This window comes from Saccopteryx leptura, chromosome 1 (genome assembly GCF_036850995.1).
Source record: "Saccopteryx leptura isolate mSacLep1 chromosome 1, mSacLep1_pri_phased_curated, whole genome shotgun sequence".
Taxonomy (NCBI): Eukaryota; Metazoa; Chordata; class Mammalia; order Chiroptera; family Emballonuridae; genus Saccopteryx; species Saccopteryx leptura.
Window position 1 is genome coordinate 310,309,762 of NC_089503.1, and position 25,351 is coordinate 310,335,112.

General features: G+C 47.3%; 1 protein-coding gene across 5 annotated transcripts in view; it reads right to left on the reverse strand.

Annotated features, from left to right (window-relative positions):
* PLA2G6 (phospholipase A2 group VI) overlaps positions 1–25,351 on the reverse strand; it is a 59,471-nt gene that overhangs the window by 15,339 nt on the left and 18,781 nt on the right. For 4 of the 5 annotated variants that reach the window (XM_066358385.1, XM_066358386.1, XM_066358387.1 and 1 more), the window contains 7 exons: positions 13,419–13,634; positions 12,214–12,397; positions 10,508–10,695; positions 8,037–8,133; positions 6,688–6,870; positions 2,006–2,114; positions 869–1,033 (listed from right to left, as the gene is read on the reverse strand). In XM_066358385.1, coding sequence (XP_066214482.1) covers positions 869–1,033; positions 2,006–2,114; positions 6,688–6,870; positions 8,037–8,133; positions 10,508–10,695; positions 12,214–12,397; positions 13,419–13,634 — 1,142 coding nt within the window. The remainder of the gene's footprint in view (positions 1–868; positions 1,034–2,005; positions 2,115–6,687; positions 6,871–8,036; positions 8,134–10,507; positions 10,696–12,213; positions 12,398–13,418; positions 13,635–25,351) is intronic. The other variant, XM_066358388.1, reaches the window with a different exon arrangement.

The following is a 25,351-nucleotide window of genomic DNA, read 5'->3' on the forward strand; positions in this document are numbered from 1 at the left end:
GCATGGTGGCTCTGCGCCCCTCTCGGCCCAGAGCATTACCCATCTGACGCCGCGCCCCAGGCCCACCATCCAGCCTGGCGTGGGTGACTGACTGCCTGTAAAATTGAGAGATAAAGATGGGGGCAGGTTCTGGGATGGGGGTGGGCAGGGGAGGTGAGAGGCGGGAGGCAAAGCCAGGACTAACTGGCTGCTGGCTCAGCCTTGTCTGAGCTCCAGGCTAGGCTGGGCTATCCTGGCTAGAGATGCTGCTGTCTGCTTCCAACACCCAAAAAATAAAAGGCCAGCTTGACAAGGATGAGTTTCTGACTGGCCTGTTCAGGGGACCCTACCTCCAAACAATCTAGGGCTGTGGGTGGGCTAGCCCACAGGAGAACCAGTCTCCTTGGGGCCATCTCCACCAAGGAAGCCGGGGCAGACACTGGCTGCCTTTCATGATCAGAAGCCTGTAGGTCACTGAAAGGGCCAGCGGGGAGCACAGGGACTCACACAGCATGGCAGAAACACTCCTTACTGAATCCAGAGGGCCCGGGGCTCTGACACCCAAGAGTACTTCTCACTGCCCACCCTGAAGCCCCAGGGACACAGAGAGGCCATGAAAGCATCCACCTCATAGTGCCAGGGCATGTCCAGACCAGAAACCTGTGTCCACCAGGGCATCCTCTCAGGAATAATGAACCGTGGGACATTAGATGGGGACCCACCGGCCTCTGGGCTCTACGGGCTGCTGGCTGCCCCCAAAGACAAATCCTGCCTCTGTGCTCATATCAAAGGCTTGCACACAGGACTGGTTCTTTGAGGAGCTCTGATTGATGGGACTGGGGATGAGCTGGACAGGAAGGAACGCAGGGCAGGGTGGAGAGGGGCCTACCTAGGTTGTTTAAGCTGATCAGTGGTGGGGGCTGAGGTCTTGCCGGGGAGGAGGAATGCTGTGCTGCCTGGGAGCCCGGTTCCGCGGGGGCCCCCGGGAGGAGTGGGAAGTGATGGTCCGCCCCTATGGTTCTCAGCAGAGTTAAGAGTGCCCTCCTGGTGACGACTGGTGACAGTGTGGGGAGGGGAGATCACACAGGATCAGAAATGGTGTCATCATGCAGGTGAGAGGCCCCTCCTTTCCACACATGGACCCCTCTCCCATCTACCAGGTTGCCTGGGTATTGGGGGAAGCAAGGTGCCCCAACACCTGACCCCACCCCGACAGGGCGTGTGGACTCTAGTCTGTTACATCCAAAGCAGCTTCCTGAGGCCTGGGAAGGTGCTGGGGGTCAGTGTGGAAAATGGAAAGAGCAGGTTGGAGTTGACCCCCCCCCCCCAGTATTCTGGGTATTTCCTCTTTCCCTTAGAATCCAGTCAAGAAGGCAGGACTCCCACCTCCACATTCAGCAATTCTCAAAACTGCTGAGTGGAGAGTCTCCTTCAGTCTTGAGAGGGACTAGCCAGCCAACCAGTGGGCACTGACTCCCATCTAATGAATGGGATGACTGGGAAGGATGCCACGCATGCTTACACACACTAGTGGGTACACACCCACAGCAACAACCATAGCTCCCCAAAACCCTCCGAAGGAGTGCCTCTCATCAGGAGGATCTGCTTCTCCATCCCTGAAGCCAAGGCATGCAGTGTGTACAGCGTGCCTGTGAGCACGGGGCATGCATGCACACGTGTATATTGGTTCCATCTGTGAATTCCCCAAGACTGGGGAAGAGGGCTGCTGCTACTGCCTTCCCACCCCCCTGGATCCTGGCAGCCTCAGGTGGCAAGGGGCCACTCAGGAAAGGACACTGGCTTGGCAAGCCCCTTGGTCAGCCCATCTACTGGCCAGGGCTCCAGTTCTTGGGAAAAGAAACTTCCCATCTCAGCCTCCCAGGTCCTTCTAGAGACCCTGTGCAGGCAGGGATTGAAACTGAGTACAACAGGATGCTGGCACCAGAGAGCTGGCCTTCCCTCCTCCCCAGCCCCAGCACCCCACCCATCCCTGCCCAACATGAGACCCAGAGTGATGAGCACCTACGTTTACTGATCTTGGAGGCAATGAATGCAGGAGTCTCGCCTAAGTCATTTGGGGTATCCACCTCTGCCCCAAACACAATGAGGGCCTTGATCATCTCCACGTTGTCTTTCTGGTGGGAATGAATGGGGGGCGAGGGATATGCAACAGCTCAGGGAAATGAAGACAAAAAGGACTCCGGCCTCTTCCACCCTACCCATCAAATCGGTGGGCCTCTCCTCAGAATGGCAAGACACTGGGACCTTTGATTTCCCACCGAATATTGATGGGAATATGGGAATATCAACCTGATATTCCAAAGTCTACAACCTGAAGGCTGGTGCCCTGACAAGTAGGCTCAGTATTCTCAGGTGAGGGTTTCCAAACCCAGGCAGAAATCGGAAGTGACTCAGCCAGTCTCCAGCCCCACCAGCTCCTTCTCACGGACAGCAATGCATCTATGACCCCCAGCTCAGGGGACACTGAAGGGTAAGCTACTGGTTGCCTTCAGGAGTAGCAGGGGAGGGTGAGCAAGGAAAGGGAAGGCTGTCTTGTCCATCGGTGCAGGCTGCCAGTCCTGAGGGAGTAAGCAAGCACACGTCCTCTCTGATGGCAGCCTCAGGCAGCCTTCCTGCACACAGCTCTGTGCAGTTTATATTTGGAAGCTGGGTGGGGGCGGCACACCATGGTTTCCCAGGACCAACCTGAAGACCAGCTGCCAGGAGGCCAGAGCTCTGGTCTCATGACCCCCCCACCCCCCTCTCAGGGCTTGATTTCCCTGCCTAAAGAATGAAGAGACCCTGGCCGGTTGGCTCAGTGGTAGAGCATAGGCCCGGCATGTGGATGCCCTGGGTTCAATTTCCGGTCAGGGCACACAGGAGAGACAACCATCTGCTTCTCCACCTTTCCCCCTCTCACTTCTCTCTTTCTCTCTCTTCTGCTTCTGCAGCCATGACTCAATTGGAGCAAGTTGGCCCTGGGCACTGAGGATGGCTCTGTGGCCTCCTCAGGCCTCCTGTGGTCTCTGCCTCAGGCACTAAAATAGCTCAGTTGCTGAGTAACAGAGTAATGCCCCAGATGGGCAGAGAATAGCCCCTCAGGGGGCTTGCCAGGTGGATCCTGGTTGGAGTGCTAGCAGAAGTCTGTCTCTGCCTCCCCTCCTCTCACTTAAACAAACAAACAAACAAACAAAAAACAGCCTGACCAGGCAGTGGCGCAGTGGATAGAGCGTCGGACTGGGATGCCGAGGACCCAGGTTCGAGGCCCCAAGGCCACCAGCTTGAGCGTGGGCTCATCTGGTTTGAGCAAAAGCTCACCAGCTTGGACCCAAGGTCGCTGGCTCAAGCAAGGGGTTACTTGGTCTGCTGAAGGCCCGCGGTCAAGGCACATATGAGAAAGCAATCAATGAACAACTAATGTGTCACAACGTGCAACAAAAAACTAATGATTGATGTTTCTCATCTCTCCGTTACTGTCTGTCTGTCCCTGTTTATCCCTCTCTCTGACTCTCTCTCTGTGTGTCTCTGTAAAAAAAAATTAAATTAAAAAAAAAAAGAACAAAGATGTGTGTCTAGAATGCAGTTGTCCAAAAGTTGCTCAGGTACCATTAGAATTCATATGCTCACAGGTCAATGTGTATGTTTTACACATTAGTGATGCAGTTCTTTTCTGCTTACCTTTCTTTGTGGCACTGATTTAACCACTTATGGTAGTGGTACAACATTTCCTTCAAAATAGATTTAAGTAGGTTTACAAGCAAGCCAACTTAAAGAAATGATTAAGGACATCATTGTAAAATGGTTCACAAATGTGCCAAAAACTGTGAAGAAGCTACTGGCTAGGAACTGAAGTTTGGGAAACAATGAAGTCCGTCAGCAGTTCTCAAAGTAAGGTCTGCAGACCCCTCTGTAAATGCGCGAGACCCTTTCAGATGGTTTGGGAGATTAACACTGTTTTCATAAAAAATACCAAGAATGTTTGCCCTTGCACTGTGCTGACTTTTGCACCGATGGTGTAAAAACAATGGTGGATAAAACTGCCGGTGCCTTAGCACTAAGCAAGGCAGTGGCACCAAACTAACAGCCACCACGGCTGTTTTTCTGCCACAGGCTCATGGTAAAAATAAATTCATTAACAAGCCTGCTTCTCTTAAGAACACTCTTGATGAAGCAGTATGACTAGAATTGCTAATTCTATTAAACATTGACACTCGTGTAACCAGTCACACAGTGGGGTATGGATAAGGCATTTCTGCAGCCTAACAAAGCTATGTCCCGAGGGGGCTCAAACTGAGAGCGGAACTGGCTGCCTGTGCTCACAGAACACCGTTTTCACTTGAGAAGGATGGCTGACATGTAAACTGTGACTGTTCAGCCTTGGGTATTGGGAAGACATTTTCTCAAAAATGAGAGCGGCGAGCCTGTCACTTCGAGGAAAACAACTGGCAGTATTTGTGCCAATAATAAGCTTCAAGCCAGGGGTCCCCAAACTTTTTTACACAGGGGGCCAGTTCACTGTCCCTCAGACCGTTGGAGGGCCAGACTATAAAAAAAAAACTATGAACAAATCCCTATGCACACTGCACATATCTTATTTTAAAGTAAAGAAACAAAACGGGAACACATACAATATTTAAAATAAAGAACAAGTAAAGTTAAATCAACAATCTGACCAGTATTTCAATGGGAACTATGCCCCTCTCACTGACCACCAATGAAAGAGGTGCCCCTTCCGGAAGTGCAGCGGGGGCCAGATAAATGGCCTCCGGGGACACATGTGGCCCGCAGGCCTAGTTTGGGGACCCCTGCTTTAAGCTTTCAAACAAATACTAGAATTTCAGAAAACCCGTATACGCCATGATGGGCTTGACAGCTTCCTAAAATTTAAAGATTTTTAGATGAGATTGACGGTGATATTTACAAAGGTAGGTTCTTCAGAATGAAATGAGTCAAGGTTTTTTGGAAGCTGTGCATACTCAGTGAACTAATATTTTCCAGGGAGGACACGAAATTGTGCGTGGGGTAAAGGTCTTTGCAAAGGGCAGGAGATGCCAGTGGACACTAATGCGTGAAAAGTGCGTGGAGATGGCTTCCGTGCTCCCACCACAACCACCTTGTCAGAAACTGCACCCTGTCACGTTCTGGTGCAGTATCAAAGAACACTCACAATTATCTGGGAAGGTGGAAGTATATATCTTTCTAACTATATATCTCTGTGAGGCCAGATTTTCTTCACGGTCTTCAAAATATCTGACAACATACTACAACAGGATAAATGTGGCAGAAGACAGGAAATTCATGTCTTCTCTGAAGCCAGGCATTAAAAAGATCCAAAACAATGTAAATCAGTGCCATCTCTTCTCAATTATTTCTTGTTTTGGAAAAGAAAGTTGTTTTTCATAAAAAACATTATTCATGTTATTATGAGACTGCTAAATTATGGTTATTTTTAAATGAATTAATGAGTATTTTGAAAATTTCTCACTTTTAATTTCTAATATGGTAAATATAGACAGATAAAAATTCATATAAAAAAAAGTCTTTGGGGTCTTCAATAATTTTTAAGAGTATAAAGGGACCAAAGAGGCCAAAGTGTTTGAGGACTGCTGATGAACAATTCCAAGGGCCCATTCAGTACTACAAATGTCCATGGTTTTACTTATCATTTCAGCCTCTTGTGCAAAGCTGCTCTACAATCATGACCTTTGGTATACAACAAAATATCTTTTTTTTCTTTTTTTTTTTTAAATATACTTTTTTTAATTTTAGACCAGATTTTTAATTTTTATTTATTTATTTATTCATTTTATAGAGGAGAGGGAGAGACAGAGAGAGGAGAGACAGAGAGAGAAGGGGGGAGGAGCTGGAAGCATCAACTCCCATATGTGCCTTGACCAGGCAAGCCCAGGGTTTCGAACCGGCGACCTCAGCATTTCCAGGTCGACGCTTTATCCACTGCGCCACCACAGGTCAGGCCAACAAAATATCTTTGAATTTGTCCTAAATCAATTTCTAGAGTCCCAGTCGTCGTCCCCCATTCTATCACTCCAAGACTTATTAAACAGATTTCTGTGCATGTGGTATTTCTCTCTCTCTCTCTCTCTCTCTCTCTCTCTCTCTCTCTCTCTCACACACACACACACACACACACACACACACACACACACGTGTTTGTAACACAGTAGCATCCCTTCCCCCACATGCAATGTGCTCATACTATAGATGTCTGACCAGACTGCAGGGCTTTATGGGCATGGCCTATGCTCTGCTCTATAATAGACCAACAAACGTGACCAACATCAACCGTGGGCTGTCCAGATGTGGAAGCAGGCCCTGCCTTCCAGGAGCTCACCAGGGAAATAAGAACAACACACAGATGGATATTATTCCCTAATAACGCCGGGAGGAAGGACTAACACAGGTTGGACACTCACTGTGTGTCATTAAATAGCTACCATTTACTCCTCTGGACCACTCAGCCAGGTGGGAATCTACGCCTCCACTTCCCAGATGAGGACACCAAGGCTGACAGCAGTGACATGTGCCACCCAAGGCCACAGTCAGTAGCAAGACCCCCAGACCTCTGCAGCCCCTCTCACACCACGTGTCAAGGTGGGAAGCACAGGAGCGAGGGCAGCAGGGCGCAGAGGAAGGAACCATGCTCCAGCGCCCCCCCCACAGGGCAGTCGGCGTGGGCCGAGAGCTCACCGACATGGCCAGGTGCAGCGGTGTGTTGCCGTGCTCTCCGCGGGCATTGGCGTTGGCCCCATGGGTCAGCAACACCATGACGCAGTCGAAGCGGCTGCGCATTGCCGCCACATGCAGAGCTGTGTTGCCCATAGAGCTGGTGCTGTTCACATTGCAGCCTCGTTTCAGCAACATGCGGGCCATCTGTGGGAGACAGGGTCCTGGCCCGAGTCAGCAGGGTACTCGAACAGCTGTGGCCCATGGCACCTGGGCACTGCCACACCCTTCCTCAGAGGCCTTCAGGTATTGGGCCTCTGGAAAGCTCCGGCAACAGGAAGAGCCCAGGTGGTAGGCCTCAATTCTGGGGGTGGCTCTGACCCTGGCTCTCACACCATCAGTACTTCAGGAACCAGGGGACAAAAAGCTGAAGATGTTCCCTGTTTTAAGGGGCTTCCAAGTCCCTCCCTGGAGCTCACAGAACCCTGTGCCACCCTGAAAAGATTCCTCTAGGCCCTGTCCCAGAATGGTCCACTCCCTGTCACCTTCCCTGGGACCTTGCAGGGTCCTTTTCGGGACTCGGCAACACACCCCTGCTCACCCAGCGCCCTGAGGAGCCTGGGGCCACGGAGAGGACTAGGACTTCAGAGCCCAACAGGCTTGAGCAGCCCTGCTTTATCCCAGTTATCTGAGCTTGGACGGGTCACTGCACCTCTCTGTACCTCAGTTTTCTCTGCTGTAAAATGGCAATGCAAGTCCCAACCTCAAAGAGTGTGGTGACAGTGATTGACAAAACATACACAAAAGGGCCTGGCTTGATGGCTAGCTCCTGGCAGGAAGACGGTGCCCTGCAGAGGTGGGCATCTCCAGCTTCTGGCCCACCATAGCTATGAGCAGGCCGTGATCTCTGGGGCATCCAGTGCACTGCTGAGCTGTGCTTCTGGAGGTGAGACCCCAGCCCTCCATCCTCCCAGGGGACGGAGTGCGGCTCAGGGAGAGGCTTCAGACGAGGTGCTGCTAGAGCCAGCAGCAGCTTCACCATCAGCCACCCCCTACTGTTTCTGAGGCAATGAACTATTTACGAAGAATTTTCTCCTGTACCACCTTGCTGATCTCACACCTCCAGAGACAGGGCATCGGACTCCCAATTGCACACAGGAGGAAAACGCAGAGGAGACAGTCACTGTGCCTGTGAGTGCTAGAGCTACACCAGGATGTCACCTCTCCTTGGGCTTCTCTGCCTCAGGGCCCACTGCAAGATCAACCTCCCAAGTGCCGTCCTCAGGGTCCCCTCAGTAACCTCCTTCCTCGGGTGGCTGAGGAACAAAGGGCTTAAGGACCGGCTCCCCACCACTCCCCCATACTTTAGCTACCTCTGCATTCTTGGCCCAGTGCAGGGGGCTGGCTCCATAGCGTGGGTCTTTACTATGGACTTGGTTGCTGTCCACGTTGATGATCAGTTCAGCACACCTGTGGAGAGAGGAGCCCTGGGATAGTGAGGAAGGCTGGAGGTAGCATGGTGCTGGAACAGGTCATGACTGGGGGCTTCAGCTTCATCTACTGGTTAGGGAGAGTTTCTGCAAATAAAGTTTGCAACAAAATCAATCAGTGTGAATACCATGGTATGTCTAGGGCATGTAAGCCCCTCAAGACACGTCTTAAGCCCCTTCCTCCAGGAAACCTTCCCTGATAACTCCTATTAGCAATAATCACTCTCACTGGTGCTGGCTTTAGTGTTAGACAGACTTGAGGTCAAGCCCTAGCTTCCTCATTGGTGACCTCTGGAAAGTAACTTAGTCCATCTGCAACATGGAGGCAGTCCTAACAGGACTGGGAGGGAATTAAAGACAAGATACTTCAGCACCTGGTTCTGTGCCTGGTACACAGCCGCCCTCCATCCCCGAAGCCCATTGTTGGTTTCATATGGTGACTGCATTCTATAAGAAGTAGTAGGCAGGGTGGTTGAGAGTACAGCTGCTCTCCACCCCTAGGTATATCACCAAAGTACTGGTAGCAGGGGCTTGAACAGTAAGCCACTGTTACCGCAGCACTATTCACAATAGCCAAAAGGTGGAGGCAACCAAAGTGCCCACCAATAGATAAATGAAAAAGCAAAATGAAGTATTATTTTGCCTTAAAAAGGAAGGAAATTCTGACCCATGCTACAATACTAGTGTGCTCTGAAGACACTACGCTAAGGGAAACTAGAGTCCCTGGAAGGTCAGCAAACAGCAGAGGGGCTCCCATATCAGAACTGGGACAGAACCACCTTCAGTAACACTAACACCAGCAATTCTCAGAGTACAACTATGCTGGCTCCCACGCAGTGGCAGAGGGTGTCCCTGCTGGGATCCCAAGGAACCTGGCTATGTGCAGCAGCAGGGCACACCCAAGGTATGAGACGACTTGTGTCATCATGCAGGAAATAACCCTCCTTGATCTGAGCCAGTCCCGCAAGGAAACCTGGGCAAGGCAGAGAGGGAACGTGGCCGAGGGTATCTCAGGAGGCAGCAACCAGGACAACACCAAGGTTCGGGAAGTAACAGGGACCTAGCAGGCGACTGGATCTGGCGGTTGAAGCCAAGTAGGAGCAGGGCCACCATGCCAGCCTTCAGGTATAGGAAAGCATGACCATCACTGTGTCCATCTGGGTTGCAACCTGCAACTAGAGAATCTGATTATTGGGGGTGAGAGTGTTGTACTGTCTCTAACCTCTTAGTAAAGTCTTAAAGTTCTAGCCCATCTTGGCTGTGCTAGGGAGAATAAAGGAAAGGAGGGTTTGTCTTTGTCCAAGATGGGACCAGACCTTCGAGGGGATAGCAATGCCCTGGGAGGCCAGCCAAGCCCCCAGAGGAAGGAAAACTCTGAGGAAGGGCGAGAGTGCCTGCCCCCCACCCAAGTGCGGCCCCTCCCGTGCTCTATTCTCCCTTTTGGCCAAGAACTCAACACTGGAGGCCCCTGTGTGACTTCTGTGTCTCCCATTCCGGAACTGTCCTGTCACCCATCTCTGTGAGGCCAGCACTTAGCACAGCACCTGGAATGGAGGGACTGACTCCTTCATCCATCCATCCATCCATTCATTCTAGATACTGTACTTGCTAGGTAATATTTTGAGATAGTCATCTCTTTTATCCACTTTCCCCACATACTCCCCACACACACAGGCACACGTACACACACACACACACACACACACACACACACACACTACATGAAGAATTTTCCAGACCAACGTTTTCCAGGTCTGGGAGAAAGGAAAAAATGAGACAGTGCTCTAGGGCTCCCTAAGGCATGAGCCTGGGTTGACTCCCCACAGTGCCACCAACCAGGAAGGACGAATGCACATAGGCAGATGGAGCCCTGGGCCACCCTGATTGCCATTTCTGGGTTTTGCATTGGCCACAGAAGCTGTGAGCTCTGCAGCATGACAGGATTCAGATCAGGCTGGTGGGCTTGGGGAGGAAGAAGACCCAGGTCGGTGACCCCTCTTGAGTCTTGAGGTTGCATGAGACCCTACCCCTGGACCATCACCTGGGGGAGTTGGAAAGGAGGGACCCTGGGGAAGATTAAGATTGTCTTTCTCCAGTTTGGTAGAGGGAGGTTCATGGTCAGAAATTAAGGTGTATTATAGAGAAATTTTGTTTTATTCTTTGTACAGTGGAGTCTGTGAACTGAGAGTCACACCCCTACACATTTATCTGTGCCAGAACAGCCCCTGGCACCGACTCTGATGCCCACCTAACGGGCCTGTGGAGGTCACTGCTCAGGACAGGCATGGGGAGCTGAGGTCCAGTAAGCCATGGATGGGGTGGGGCTGGGGGAGGTGGGGAGAGTGAGGGCTTACCCCTTCTGGGAGAACTTCACGGCCGTGTGGATGGGGTAGCCACCAGGCCCCATGACGTTACAGCGAGCATTGCACAGTAGCAGTACGTGGACCATCTCTTGCTTCCCCAACTGGCAGGCCAGGTGCAGTGGGGTCTGCCCTTGGTTATTCACCTGGTTCAGGCCAGCAGACGCGTTCCTCCCCAGGAGCTGCCAGCACGAGAGCAGTGTGGGCTGGAGCCAGCACAGAGTAGCCCCTGCACATCCCGCCCCAGCATCCTCCACAGAAGGGACAGGTCTCTCTGGGGACTAGGAAGCTGGACTCCATGAGTACTTCAAGAGAAGCAACAGGGAAGGAGAGGCCTTGGAAGAAGACAGGGAGCCCACTGAGTCAGTGCCGATCGATGGGGTGTGTGGGTCTGGCATGACTGTGGCAAGTGCGAAAATTTCTAAATAAAAAAATGGAAACTTTGGTTGTATCTAGGCATGGGCACTGAGGGTCTGAGCAGGAGGGGTAGTGTATCCTGCTTTTCACTCTATATCTTTCTGTCCTGCTTGAAATTAATTAATTAATTAATTTTTTGCTATGTGCAGATATTATGTTTTCAGTTAAAAAAAATACTAGTATTAAAAAGCAAATCAAGAGGCTTTTATGTCCTCACTTGTGGCTGAATGCTGTCTCCCTGAGGCTATGATCCCTACGTACCCTACCCGTATGACCAGCTGGGCACGTCAGTAGCCTGGGGCACAGCAGGGTGGCCCAACTCAAGGGCCAGCCCCACCACTCACAGCTCCGTGGCCCTCCCTAGGCAAACTTCTTAACGTCACTGAACCTGTTTCTTTAGCAAGAAGAGGAGGAGGATGACTCCCACCCACCAAGGGTATTCTGAGAATTAACTAGAACACACACAACATTCAGTACAGGGTCAGGCAGGTGACAAGCACGTGAGAAAGGTCAGGTACTGTTGTACGTGACCACTGACAGGAGAGTGCATGCCCTGTACCCTGGGGCAGGACGCGTGCGGCCCTGGGCTGGGCATTTGGTGATTCTCCTAAGGGTGGATCAACAGTGGGTATGCAATCCCTCCCCCGCCAGCACTCATCATTACATGTGAACCCATATTTTCTGGAACAATGTAGTTCCATTCTGATGCCAAAGCGGAGACAAGGAGATAACCTTTAGAAGAATCTTCTAATTCTTGGCAATAAAATATTGTCCAGTATTCTGTCTTTTCTATGTAATAATTAAAGTAGCCCTTTAATAACATCACTAGATCTACTCAAAATTTTTTTAATTTTTCTATCTAGCCAATCAAATTTTAACAGGAGTGCCTCTGGTACAGAGGGAATTTCATCTTATTTTTGTGAGTTCCTGTAAAAAGTTAGGCTCAGGTACTAGAGGACCACGAATGCCTCCACTCAGGGGTCCGACTCAGGAGGTGCGCAGGAAAAGCTGAACTAAACTCACTGGCTGGATGGGGCCTTGAGCTTGTCTGCTGGGCTGGAGGACTTTCCCAGGGTTGCCAGGGCGAAGTGGACAAAGATGTGTCTCCTGGACAAGTGTGGGAGGGAAGAGCAGGGAGGGGGTGCACCCCTCACAAAGGAGCTCAGGCCTTAAGGACCAACGAGGAGGCCCAGAGTGACATCTGAGCCCAAATACCCAAAGACAACTTGTGGGCACAGCAAGGTGCTCCTGGTCCTGGCTGCCCTGCCCCCACCCCTGCTCACCTGCAGCACCTGGGAATTGTCACCCTGGACAGCGTAATGGAAGGCAGTTTCTCCATTGTTGTCAGTGACGTCCATCTGGGTATGGCAGTACTGCACCAGCTCCAGCAGGATCTCCCCATCTCCCTTGCGGCAGGCCAGGTGCAGGGGCGTGCAGCCCTCCTCCCTCTCCGTACTGTTGGCACAGCTGTAGGCAGTGGGGTGGATGAGTGGACATGGCACAAGGTGGGAAGGGTACTGGGAAAGCCAAGTGCAGAAGAGGGAAGTAGGCTAGGAGCTCAAGAGCACTCATGCCATGCTCCAGCTGGCAGATTAAAACTTAGGGCTGGGTCACAATTTATTTGTATCTTGTAATTTGTATCGTTTTTAGTTCGGGTGGCACATCTGTATGGGAGATGTGCCCCAGGGCACACCAGCCTGAAGTGGGCAGTAGGTTGGCAAAGAAAGTGTCCCAGGAGACAGAAACCTCACTAACCTTGGGCAATTCACTTTACCTCTTCAGGCTTCATTATCTACAAAAAATATAAAAACAACTGCAGCTGTACCTGTCCTAAGAAACGGACAGGCTATGGTGGGATTAAATACCACGATGTCCAAGAACAGGCTTGTTGACTATAAAGGGCAGCCAGGAATTTTGAGCTTTTGGCCTGGGAGCTGAACAGAGCCACCTGGGAAGAGGACTAAAGGAGGTGTGGCCACCTCAAGACAGGACTGTGACCAGCATGGTCCCTTCACCAGGGGCACCCACTGACTCACATGCTGGCTAAATGGACGTCTGAGAGTAAGGGTTACAGCTCCCAGAGGGGCAGCCAGACCTTTGGAAGAAGATACCAAAGATCTGAAGCCTCTTCAACCTCCTCCAGCTGAGTGACCTTGCGAGGGTCACACAACCTCTCACTGGGATAACAATACTTCACAGGGGTGTTGGGAGGATTCATTTTCAAGGTGGGTATAAAACAGCTACTGTGGGCCCAGCCCCTGGTAGGCACTCCAGAAATGTTACGTCCCTCCTTCTGACTTCAGTCAGCATCCCTGTGCTCTAACCCAAAGGGCATGCTGACCCTTTTTGAATCAAACGTTCTGGACTACCTTTGAGTTTGCAGAGGGGAACTCAGGCAGGACGGAGAGATTCCCTAAGTCCCCACCCGGCCACACACACCGTTCCAGGGATCTGGTCCTCCCGCCCCACTTGCAAGATTCCCGGCCACCTGATGACACGGCTGTGGTGGAAGCACTCTCGGATGCCCAGCTCCACCGCCAAGTGGGCCACCGACCAGCTGGGGTGGTTGCGGATGAGGTCGGTCAGCTGTTGCAGGACCTCAACTTGCAGAATGTGGTCGGAGCTCTCATAGAAGGGCGGCAACTGGGAGGAATACTGCTGGAAGGTCGCCAGGGCGTCGGGCTCCGTGTCCAGCTGGAAGAGTCTACGAGGCCAGGACGGAGAAGGGAGACAGAAATGAGCGGGGGTGGGGGTGGGGGCGGTATCCTAGGCCCGTATCTCTGCTGGAACAAGAAGGTCCTCGCCAACAGTATATACTGCCTGACTCTGGCTGTGCACCCCCCTGCTCCAGCTGGATGCGCCTCCCCCTACAATGGAATCAGGACTTTCTTTTATTTTTAGGACTTTCTTTTTTTTTTTGAAAAGATTTCCTTCTCTCTTTTTTTTATATCATCATGTGGTACTTTTAGATTTTATTTTATCCAAGCCTTGTCATATCTACTTTCTAATTTGACTGTCACTTCTGAGAGCCTCAGCTTCAAGTTCCCAGTCTCTCACACATAGTGGGAAGAAAACGTGTTGCTTAACCTAAATGTCCAGCTATAGAATATTATATGAATTGTGTTGCGTCTATGTGGTGCAATATTATGCAGCCATGAAAGTGAGATATTGAAAGAACAGAGAAAAGTTATTTTGTAAAGTTAAATTTAAAAGCAGGATACAAATTTTGTATGATAAGTGATGTAAATGGTATTAAAAAATAAAAAGACTATCTGGATAGCTCAGTTGGTCAGAGCCTTGTCCCGAAGTGCAGAGGTTGCCTGTTCGATCCCTTGTCAGGGTACATACAGGAAGAGATCGATGTTACTGTGTCTTTCTTTTTTTCTCTCTCTCTCTCTCCCTTCCTCTCTCTCTCAAATCAATAACAAAATTAACATTTAAAAAAAAAGACTCACAAGAAATATGTCAAAATGTGCATGGTAGCATCATAATTTAAATGTTCTTTATCCATTTCTGTAGTTTCTACATTTTCTATAATGAGTTAATATTACTTTTAATTATATAATCAAAAAAGAAATTTTATTTATTTTTAAAGAGTAGAGTCTGAGTCCAAGGTCTGCTATTAAAGCTGCTGTGTGAGAGAACTAGATAGAGGATGGCGAAGGACAATCTGACTTTGGGCGAGGGGTATGCAACATAATCTAATGACAAAATAACCTAGACATGTTTTCTTTGAATATATGTACCCTGATTTATTAATGTCATCCCATTACCATTAATAAAAATTCATTTAAAAAAAAAAAAAAAAAAAAGCTGCTGTGTGATCTTGGAAGAACCCCTTTCCTCTCTGAGTCCTCTTTGAAACATGAGACTAACTTCATCTGACCCACTGACCACAGAGGTGCTGTGAGGATCAGAAAGGACAGTAAAGTAAAAGTGCTTTAAAAACTGAAACAATCCCATTTCGATGATGGCTACTCGAAGTTCTGAGTAGAGCAGGGGTCCCCAAACTTTTTACACAGGGGGCCAGTTCACTGTCCCTCAGACTATTGGAGGGCCAGACTATAAAAAAATACTATGAACAAATCCCTATTCACACTACACATATCTTATTTTAAAGTAAAAATAACAAAATGGGAACAAATACAATATTTAAAATAAAGAACAAGTAAATTTAAATCAACAAACTGACCAGTATTCCAATGGGAACTATGCTCCTCTCAATGACCACCACCAATGAAAGAGGTGCCCCTTCCAGAAGTGCGGCAGGGGCAGGATAAATGGCCTCAGGGGGCCACATGTGGCCCGCGGGCCGTAGTTTGGGGACCCCTGGAGTAGAGCCTTCAGCAACACCAGGTTTTCCGCACATACCTGCACAAGCCCCACAGCCAGACAGCAGGGACTGCTCTTCCCCAGAGAGAGCAGAGGCTTAGCAAATAGCTCCCAAGAGCCTGAACTGTGCCTGACACTGTCCTAAATGCAGGGGTAAATGAATGAACAAAACAGACAACATTCCCTGCCCTCCCAGAGCCCAGGTTCTCATGGGGAGATCAACAACAAATCAAACTAAGGGAGTACGTGAAATAGACTTCCTCATAAAGAGCGCTATAGAGAAACAAAGCAGGAACGGGGATAGGGCAGTGCCACTCCCCACTCTGCCTGGCTGGTGTGTTTCCTCTCACCATCCTCTCACCGTTGCAGTGCTCTACTGCAAATGTTGCTGGGGTGTCAGATATAATGACAGCTGGGATGGGTCACTGGATTGGGCATCACTGCAGTATGAGTGACCTTGACAAGAGTATTTTTTTTTTTACAGGGACAGAGAGAGAGTCAGATAGAGGGATAGATAGGGACAGACAGACAGGAACGGAGAGAGAGATGAGAAGCATCAATCATCAGTTTTTTGTTGCAACACCCTAGTTATTCATTGATTGCTTTCTCATATGTGCTATGACTGCGGGCCTTCAGCAGACTGAGTAACCCCCCAGCTCGAGCCAGTGACCTTGGGTCCAAGCTGGTGAGCTTTGCTCAAACCAGATGAGCCCATGCTCAAGCTGGTGACCTCGGGGTCTAGAACCTGGGTCCTTCCGCATCCCAGTCCGACACTCTATCCACTGCGCCACCACCTGGTCAGGCGACAAGAGTATTTTTGGTGGCATGTGGGAACCACAGTCTGATCAGCATGGGTTTAAGGAAGAACGGGATGTAAGAATTGGAGACAGGCAAATAAAGGCAGCTGATGGAGAGTAATCCAGCTTTTGAATGCTGATGGGAATGACCCAAAACAAAATGGGGTCTCCCTGAGGACTTATACTTCTGTTAATGGCAGACTAGGTCATGTGAACCAGATCACCAGCTGGGGACAACCAGAAATACTGGACAAAATATAAAAAGCAGCCTGACCAAGCGGTGGCGCAATGGATAGAGCGCTGGACTGGGATACAGAGGACCCAGGTTCGAGACCCTGAGGTCGCCAGCTTGAGCACGGGCTCATCTGGCTTGAGCAAAATAAAAAATGCTCACCAGCTTAGACCCAAGGTCGCTGGCTCAAGCAAGGGGTTACTCGGTCTGCTGAAGGCCCGCGGTCAAGGCACATATGAGAAAGCAATCAATGAACAACTAAGGTGTCGCAACGAAAAACTGATGATTGATGCTTCTCATCTCTCTCCATTCCTGTCTTGTCTGTCCCTATCTATCCCTCTCTCTGACGCTCTCTCTGTCCCTATAAAGAAAAAAAAAAAAAAGCATCTGCATGAGGTGCTGGGTACCTAGTCAGACAGTGATGAGTTGCCAGGCTGAACGGCATTAAGGAAATCCAGGAAGTGAGCCTGGTATTTAGGCTGCTGTTTTCAAGAGGCTGGAGGGACAAATAGTAGCGTTAACCTCACAGCCTCAGGGGACAGGGACTATAGGCCAGGAGTCTGCCGGGGAGAGCCCTGACGACTACCTCTTATTGTGCTTGGGATCCTGAAAGTCTTCACCCAGGAATAAAGGTGGGAAACGAGCACACAGACCCTCACAAGGACTGTAGTCAGCCTCAAACAATCCCAGTTCCGGAAACTGGGCTGAGGTGATCCCAAGTGCGCTTGTTCCCAGGCGCCTGGGAGAAGCAAACATAAAGGAAACACCAAACTAGGCTTCAAATTATTTCTGCAAGCACTAGTGCAAATCCAAAGTCTGGTACTATCAAAACTCCTCAGGCTAAAGAAAACCAACAGAAACAGGTCTATAAGGGAGGGGCGGCAAATATTAACATTATCTGACACAGACTTTAAAATAACTGTAACGATATTCAAGAAGATTTGTAATTTTGGCAAAGAACTGTATATAAAAAAATAAGTGGAAACTACCGGATTAAAAAACACAGTTGTGATGCCTGACCTGTAGTGGCGCAGTGGATAAAGTATCGACCTGGAAATGCTGAGGTCGCCGGTTTGAAACCCTGGGCTTGCCTGGTCAAGGCACATATGGGAGTTGATGCTTCCAGCTCCTCCCTCCCTTCTCTCTCTCTGTCTCTCCTCTCTCTCTCGCCCTCTGTCTCTCCCTCTCCTCTCCAAAAATGAATAAATAAAAAAACAAAAACAAAAAACAAAACAAAACACAGTTGTCAAGATGAAGAAAAGGGCTAGGTATAATAGCAAATTGGAAACTGCTGAAGAGAAAACTAGTGAACAGAAAACAGGTCAGAAAGAGTAAACAGGATAAAGCATGGCAAGAAAGCTGGGCAAATACATGAAAGTAGACAAAAGACTATAGAATGAAAAGATCTGTCATACATATAAGTAGAGCCTCAGAAACAGAATGGAAAAGGAATTAGACAGAAGCCATATGTGAAGAGTTGAAAACTGTAAACTTTCCAAAATTGATGAACAACATGGTTTAAAATAACTTCTGAGTTCTCCACCACCAAAAAGAAGAAAAAGAAGGAGGAGGAAGAGAGAGAAGAGGTGGAAGAAGAGGGGGAAGGAGGGAAAGAAATTCAGACTTAAGGACCTTGTAGAGGTTTAGAACATAGACCAAAAATCTTTGACATCCCTCCCAATGGGAGGGAATTTTTATCTCTACTCTTCAATCTGGCTCTGTAACTGCTTTACCTATAGGATATGGCAGAAGTGATGCTGTTCTAGTTTCTGAACCAAGGCCTTAAGGAACTGGAAGCTTCTCCATCTTTTGTCTCAGGATACAGCATTCACACTATAGGGAAGCTGGAGCCCCCACAGAGATGACCATTGCCCTGGACTCTAGTACTGGACTAACTCCCAGCCAACAGCCAGCAGCAACGTGCCAGCAGTGATGGGTCATTTTAAGAGTGAATCTTGTGGTCAAGCCACCCCAGCTGATGTCCTGTAGAATAGAAATGAGCCTTTCCCACTCCAATTACAGATCTGTGAGCTAAATCATTGATATTGTTTTCAACCACTTAGTTTGGGGGTAGTTTGTTACACGGCAATAGCAGAGAATGACATATATTGGTGAACATACTATAAAAGAGCAATAAATGAGACGTGCGCCCTATCACAACTTCTGAAAACAAAATGCAAAGAGAAAGTATTAAAAATAGCAAAGAAAAAAAGATGACCTTCAAAGAGCAACCATTAGACTGACAGTTGGCTTTTCCACAGTGGAAGCCAGAGATAATGGAACAATATCCTTAAAGAGCTAAAAGAAAATGAATACCAAGGAGAATTCTATACCCAGCCAAAAAAGGAAAAAAAGTCCTACAAATATAAAGTTGAAATTAAAACACTTTACTACTGCCTAGCCAGACAGTGGCACAGTGGATAGAGTGTCAGACTGAGACTCAGAGGACCCAGGTTCAAAACCCCGAGGTCACCGACTTGAGCATGGGCTCATCTGGCTTGAGCATGGGATCATAGACATGATCCCATGGTTGCTGGCTTGAGCCCAAAGGTCACTGGCTTGAAGCCCAAGGTTGCTGGCTTGAGCCCAAGATTGCTGGCTTGAGCAAGAGGTCACTCTCTCTGCTGTAGTCCCCTGGTCAAGGCACATATGAGAAAGCAATCAATGCACAACAAAGGTGCTACAACAAAGAATTGATGCTTCTCATCTCACTCCCTTCCTGTCTGTCCCTATCTGTCCCTCTCTCTGACTCAGTCACACACAAAAAAGAAAGAAAACACTTCACTATTCAAAGAGATAGAGAAAAGGAGGGGAACTGTGTGTGTGAGAGAGAGAGAGAGAGAGAGAGAGAGAGAGAGAGAGAGAGAGAGAGAAACTGTCATTAGCAGACCTAAACAAAAGGAAATATAAAAGTGTTTTCAGGCCCTGGCCGGTTGGCTCAGCGTTGGCCTGGCGTGCAGGGGACCCGGGTTCGATTCCCGGCCAGGGCACATAGGAGGAGCGCCCATTTGCTTCTCCACCCCCCTCTCCTTCCTCTCTGTCTCTCTCTTCCCCTCCCGCAGCCAAGGCTCCATTGGAGCAAAGATGGCCCGGGCGCTGGGGATGGCTCCTTGGCCTCTGCCCCAGGCGCTAGAGTGGCTCTGGTTGCGGCAGAGCAACGCCCCAGAGGGGCAGAGCATCGCCCCCTGGTGGGCAGAGCGTCACCCTGGTGGGCGTGCAGGGTGGATCCCAGTCGGGCGCATGCGGGAGTCTGTCTGACTGTCTCTCCCCGTTTCCAGCTTCAGAAAAATACAAAAATACAAAAAAAAGTGTTTTCATCAAGTAGAAGGAACCTAATTCTAGATGGATGATCACAAAGATGCAGGGAAAAAATGAAGCACTGTGATCATGATAAACATGTGTGCAAATCTAAATTAATACTGACAGTATAATGTCTTATTGGGTCTAAAGTAAAAATATTAATTAAAAAATAGTACATGGTATAGAAGCCTGGAAGGGGATATATGTAGCTAAAGTGTTCTAAGACCCACTTATTGTTCTGGAAGATTCTAGAGTACCAATTATACTTCAGTAAGACCAAGGATGCGTGTGACAATCTCTAGGGTTCTATCAAGAGCTGTGAAGGGTTTCAGATTTTGCCCTAGTTGCAAACTAACAAGTTAGCCTGACACAGTTTCATGGATGCTGGCAGGAGACACAAGATTCCTGGATCAAAGACAAAGGGCAATTTATTACTCACAGCAATAGCAGTAGCCAGAGTATCAGCATTTGTGCCAATTCCTTGGGATCCAGTTCCCACAAGGTGACATGAAGAGGGTCAGGTGACACCTGCTCATGTTGCATTAGAAGAGAGAAACCCTGAGTGCAAGCAACTTGAATCTTTATAACTGTCAATAAGCAAATCTGTTTCAGCTTTGCTCTGGAGGATGATGTTGTCTTTATTCTATAGGAGAGCAAGCAAACCCACCCTCCGTTCTAGAGGGAGACCCTATCTCTGTCCTCCTGTACTGTTCACCATACAAACATCCTGTACAGATAGCCTGGAGCAACAGCAGTCAGCGTCTGCCCACAGGATGCACAGAATCACGAGAGACCCACAGAGAACTGTCTCCCACCAGTTTTCACTAAAAGATAATAACAGGGCATATGACTTTCAAGCTCATAGAGAGGGAAAATGGAATAATAAGAAAACAATCATGAATTGTAAAAGCATTATGGTAAGTGAAAAAAAAAGTCAGATTCCTAACACTACATGCTGCATGATTAAAAGGGAAAACTATAGAGACAGGACAGAGATCGGTGCTTCCAGGGACTTGGTGGGTACAGGGGATTTACTGTAAAGGAGTGTGAAAGAAATTTGGGGGTAATGGAAATGTTCTATATCTTGATTGTGGCAATGGTTATGTGAATGTGCACCTGTACTGAAATTCATTGAATGGTACACTTAAAACTGGTAAATTTTGAGGGTTTTTTTGCAAATTGCATCTCAATAAAGTTAACTGAAACAAAAATAAAAAGACAAAAAAAGAATACAGCAAATAAAATACGTGAAACAAAAATAAAGCAAACAGTAAGATGATAAACTTAAACCCAAATATATCAGAATTACATTAAGTATAAATATAGACCAAATGTTTTGAATAAGTATAAGGAATAGCAGATAGGGTAGTAGAAAAAAGATAACTACATATTCTTTACATTAAAAATAAAAGGAAATATATAAATATCAACCAAACAGAAAGCTGGTGAAGCTATATTAATATCAGACAAACTAAAATTTAAGGTAAAAAGCATTACTGGAAACAAAGAGAGATAGTCCATAATAATGATTTAAATTCACTAGGAAAATAGGGGGGAGGTAGCAGAGGGTAGAGGAGGATAAATGGTGATGAAAGGAGACTTGACTTGGGGTGGTGAACACATAATACAACATACAGATGATGTATTATAGAACTGTACACCTGAAAATATATAATTTTATTAACCAATGTCACCCTAATAAATTCAATTAAAAAATAAATTCATTTCCTGACCCAGGTTTGAAACCCTGAGTTCACCAGCTTGAGCACAGGCTCACCAGCATGAGCACGGGGTCACCGGCTTGAGCATGAGATCACTGACATGTTCTCTGGGTCACTGGCTTAAGCTCAAAGGTTGCTGGCTTGAAGCCCAAGGTCGCTGGCTTGAGCCCAAGGTCGCTGGCTTGAGCAAGGGGTCACTAGCTCTGCTGGAACCCTCAGGTCAAAGCACATGAGAAAGCAATGAACAAGGTGCCGCAACTGTGAGTTGATGCTTCTCATCTCTCTCCCTTCCTGTCTGTCTGTCTGTCTCTCTCTCTCTCTCTCTCTTACACATATACACAATAAATAAGTAACTAAATAAATTCACTAGGAAAATATGACAATTATAAATTAATATGTACCTAATAATAAAATCCAAAATAAAGTTAAACTTGACAAAATTAAGAGAACTAGATAAATTCACAATTACACTGAGGTAGTTTAATATCTTCTACTACTTACTTAAACAACAAGCAGAAAAAGCCCTACTGGATTAAGAACAATTAGTAAGGTTGACCTACAGACATATAAAACACACTATTCCCACCAAGTACAGAAGATACATTCTTTGCAAGCACCCTCATACAAAAATTATAAATATTCTAAATATAGAACTTATGGTGGGCCATAAAGCTAATTTAAACAAATTTAAAAGACCTGAAAATATTCAGACTATTTTCTGGGAATAAAAAGGGGTTTCCTTAATGTAGTAGAGGGTATCTACAAAAAACCTAGAACAGCCTGACCAGGCAGTGGCACAGTGAATAGAGCATTGCAGTGGGATGTGGAGGACCCCAGTCCGAAACCTCAAAGTCACTTGCTTGAGCAGGGTCTCACCAGCTTGAGCACAAGGTCACTGACTTGAGTGTGGGATCACAGACCCCATGGTCGCTGGCTCAAGCCCAAAGGTCACTGGTTTAAAACTCAAGGTCGCTGGCTTGAGCAAGGGGTCACTCGCTCTGCTGTAGCCCCCAGCCAAGGCACATATGAGAAAGCAATCAATGAACAACTAAGGTGCTGCAATGAAGAACTGATGTTTCTCATCTCTCTCCCTTCTTGTCTGTCTGTCCTTATCTGTCCCTCTCTGTCTCTGTCAAGAAAATAAAAGAAACCTAGAACAAAGACCACACTGAATGGTAAGGCGTTGAATGCAAACACAATTAAGTAAGAAATCAATAACAAAAAGATAATTAAAAATTTCTTGTATGTTTGAAATTAAGCAAATACATATAAACTATGTATGACTCAAACAAGAAGTCATGGCAAAATTTAGGAACTATCTGGACTCAATGATAATGTAACTATTACATATCAAACTTGTGGGATGAACCTCTACTCTGGCTAGGACAGAGGGGCTCATGCCAGATTAGCCTTCCAGCTGGGAACAAACACAAAGGCAGATTACATTCAAACAACTATTTGAAGGCACTGGAGAACAACCAAGGCAGGCAGGCGTACAGGGCCAAGGTTTTAGAGAAAAGGGAAGAAAGAGAGGCAAGCCCCACATTTGTACTCAGGGCACTTTGGAGTCTGTGGCACAGGATATAAAGTCCAGGAATAAAACTGCAGCTCAGTGCTGATGGCAGACTTACAAGGCTGGGTAGAGAAGGGCCGGCATTTAGTTTCCAAGATGGCCAGAACTTGAAAGAATCACAGAGAAATGAGCCCAAAATTCCACGTGCAATTTTATCTAATAAGCTACACAGAGCAAGATGTCATGAAACCAAATAGAAAACATCATCATGGAGGAAATTTGTCCGTTTTTTTGGTACTTGGAAAAGAGAGATTGGAGGTCAAGGCCCACCAACGTAAAAGGACCTAGTAAAACCAAGGCACCCCCATGTTCACTCCAGCATTATTCACGGTGGCTAAGGCATGGAAACAACCAAAGTGTCCCTCAGTAGAGGACTGGATAAGGAAGATGTGGTACATACATACAATGGAATACTACTCAGCCATGAGAAATGATTTATTGCCATTTACTACAACACAGATAAGTACCATAAATCAGAAAAAGCTAAGAACTATATGATTTCACATAAAGGTAGAACATAAAACTGAGACCCATGGACATAGTTAAAAGTAAAGTGGTTACCAGGGGTGGGGGGACAGGGGGGAAGGACAATAAAGAGAGACAAATGCATGGTGACTGAAAATGATTTAACTTTGGGTGATGGGCACACAACACAATCAACAGTTCATATTTAAAAAGAAAAAATTATAGGACAATCTGTTTCATAAACACATATAGATATTGAAAATCCTAAACAAATATTTGATTTAATCTAGCCATATACAAAAAGGATGATATATCATAAAAAGGAGAGATTTATTCCAGGAACATATGGCTGCTTTTACATTTGCAAATCAACCAATCAATCATGTGATCTGCCACACTGACAAAATAAAGGTGAAATCAACATGCGAATAGGTGAAAAGCCCAATGCAGCAGTGTAAACACTTGAAAATACACAACACCCATTCATGAATTTTCATAAAAGAAAGCTCTTAGAAAACTGGGAATAAAAAGGAACTTCTTTAATGTAACAGAAGGGATCCACAAGAAACCTAGAACAAATACCACACTGAATGGTAAGACGTTGAATCATTCCCCATTGAGATCAGGAATAAGATAAGGGTGCTTGCTTCCTTTCCTGTGTCACTGGCCATTCTGACCGGTGCGGTGTGGCCAAGAAAGATAAATTAAAAATATATAGGATTGAGAAGGAAGAAACAAAACCGGCATTATTCATAGGTGATATACTTGTGTTCTTAGAAAATCCAGAAAATCCGGATAAATTATTGGAACTAATAAATCAGTTCAACAAGGTTGCTAAACACAAGATGAATATACAAAAATCAATTGCATGGTTATATACAGAAAGTTAAATTTTAATAAATATCACTTACAGTACCGTTGAAAAATTTCAAACAATATGAATAAATCTAACCAAATATGGTCTATCTAAAATGTCTGTGCGGAAAACTACAAAGAACTGAGATAAATTAAAGAAAACTAAATAAGCGGGAGTGTATATGTACCATGTTACTAAACTGGAAGGTTAAACAATACAAAGTTGTCAGCTGTTACCAAACTAACCCACTGAATCAGTGTAATCCCAATCCAAATCTCAAAACCAAAGGTTTTGTTTGCTCATTTGCATGTTTGTTTTCTGTGTGGAATTTTTTCTTATAAAAATACAAAGAGCCTGACCAGGCGGTGGTGCAGTGGATAGAACGTTGGACTGGGATGCAGAGGACCCAGGTTCGAGACCCCAAGGTCGCCAGCTTGAGCGCGGGCTCATCTGGTTTGAGCAAAAAGCCCACCAGCTTGAACCCAAGATCGCTGGCTCCAGCAAGGGGTTACTCGGTCTGCTGAAGGCCCATGGTCAAGGCACATATGAGAAAGCAATCAATGAACAACTAAGGTGTTGCAACACACAATGAAAAACTAATGATTGATGCTTCTCATCTCTCTCCATTCCTGTCTGTCTATTCCTCTCTCTGACTCACTCTCTGTCTCTGTAAAAAATAAATAAATAAATAAATAACAAAAATGCAAAGAGCGGCCCTGGCCGGTTGGCTCAGTGGTAGAGCGTCGGCCTGGTGTGCAGGAGTCCTGGGTTCAATTCCCGGCCAGGGCACACAGGAGAAGCGCCTATCTGCTTCTCCACCCCTCCCCCTCTCCTTCCTCTCTCTCTCTTCCCCTCCTGCAGCCAAGGCTCCATTGGAGAAAAGTTGGCCCGGGCAGCTGAGGATGGCTCTGTGGCCTCTGCCTCAGGCGCTAGAATGGCTCTGGTTGCAACAGAGCAACGCCCCAGATGGGCAGAGCATCGCCCCCTGGTGGGCATGCCAAGTGGATCCCGGTTGGGCGCATGCGGGAGTCTGCCTGACTGCCTCCTGTTTCCAACGTTCAGAAAAATACAAAAAAAAAAAAAAAAAAAATGCAACGAGCTAAGCCTAGCCAAAATAATCCTGAAGAAGAAATTAGAGCTTTTCT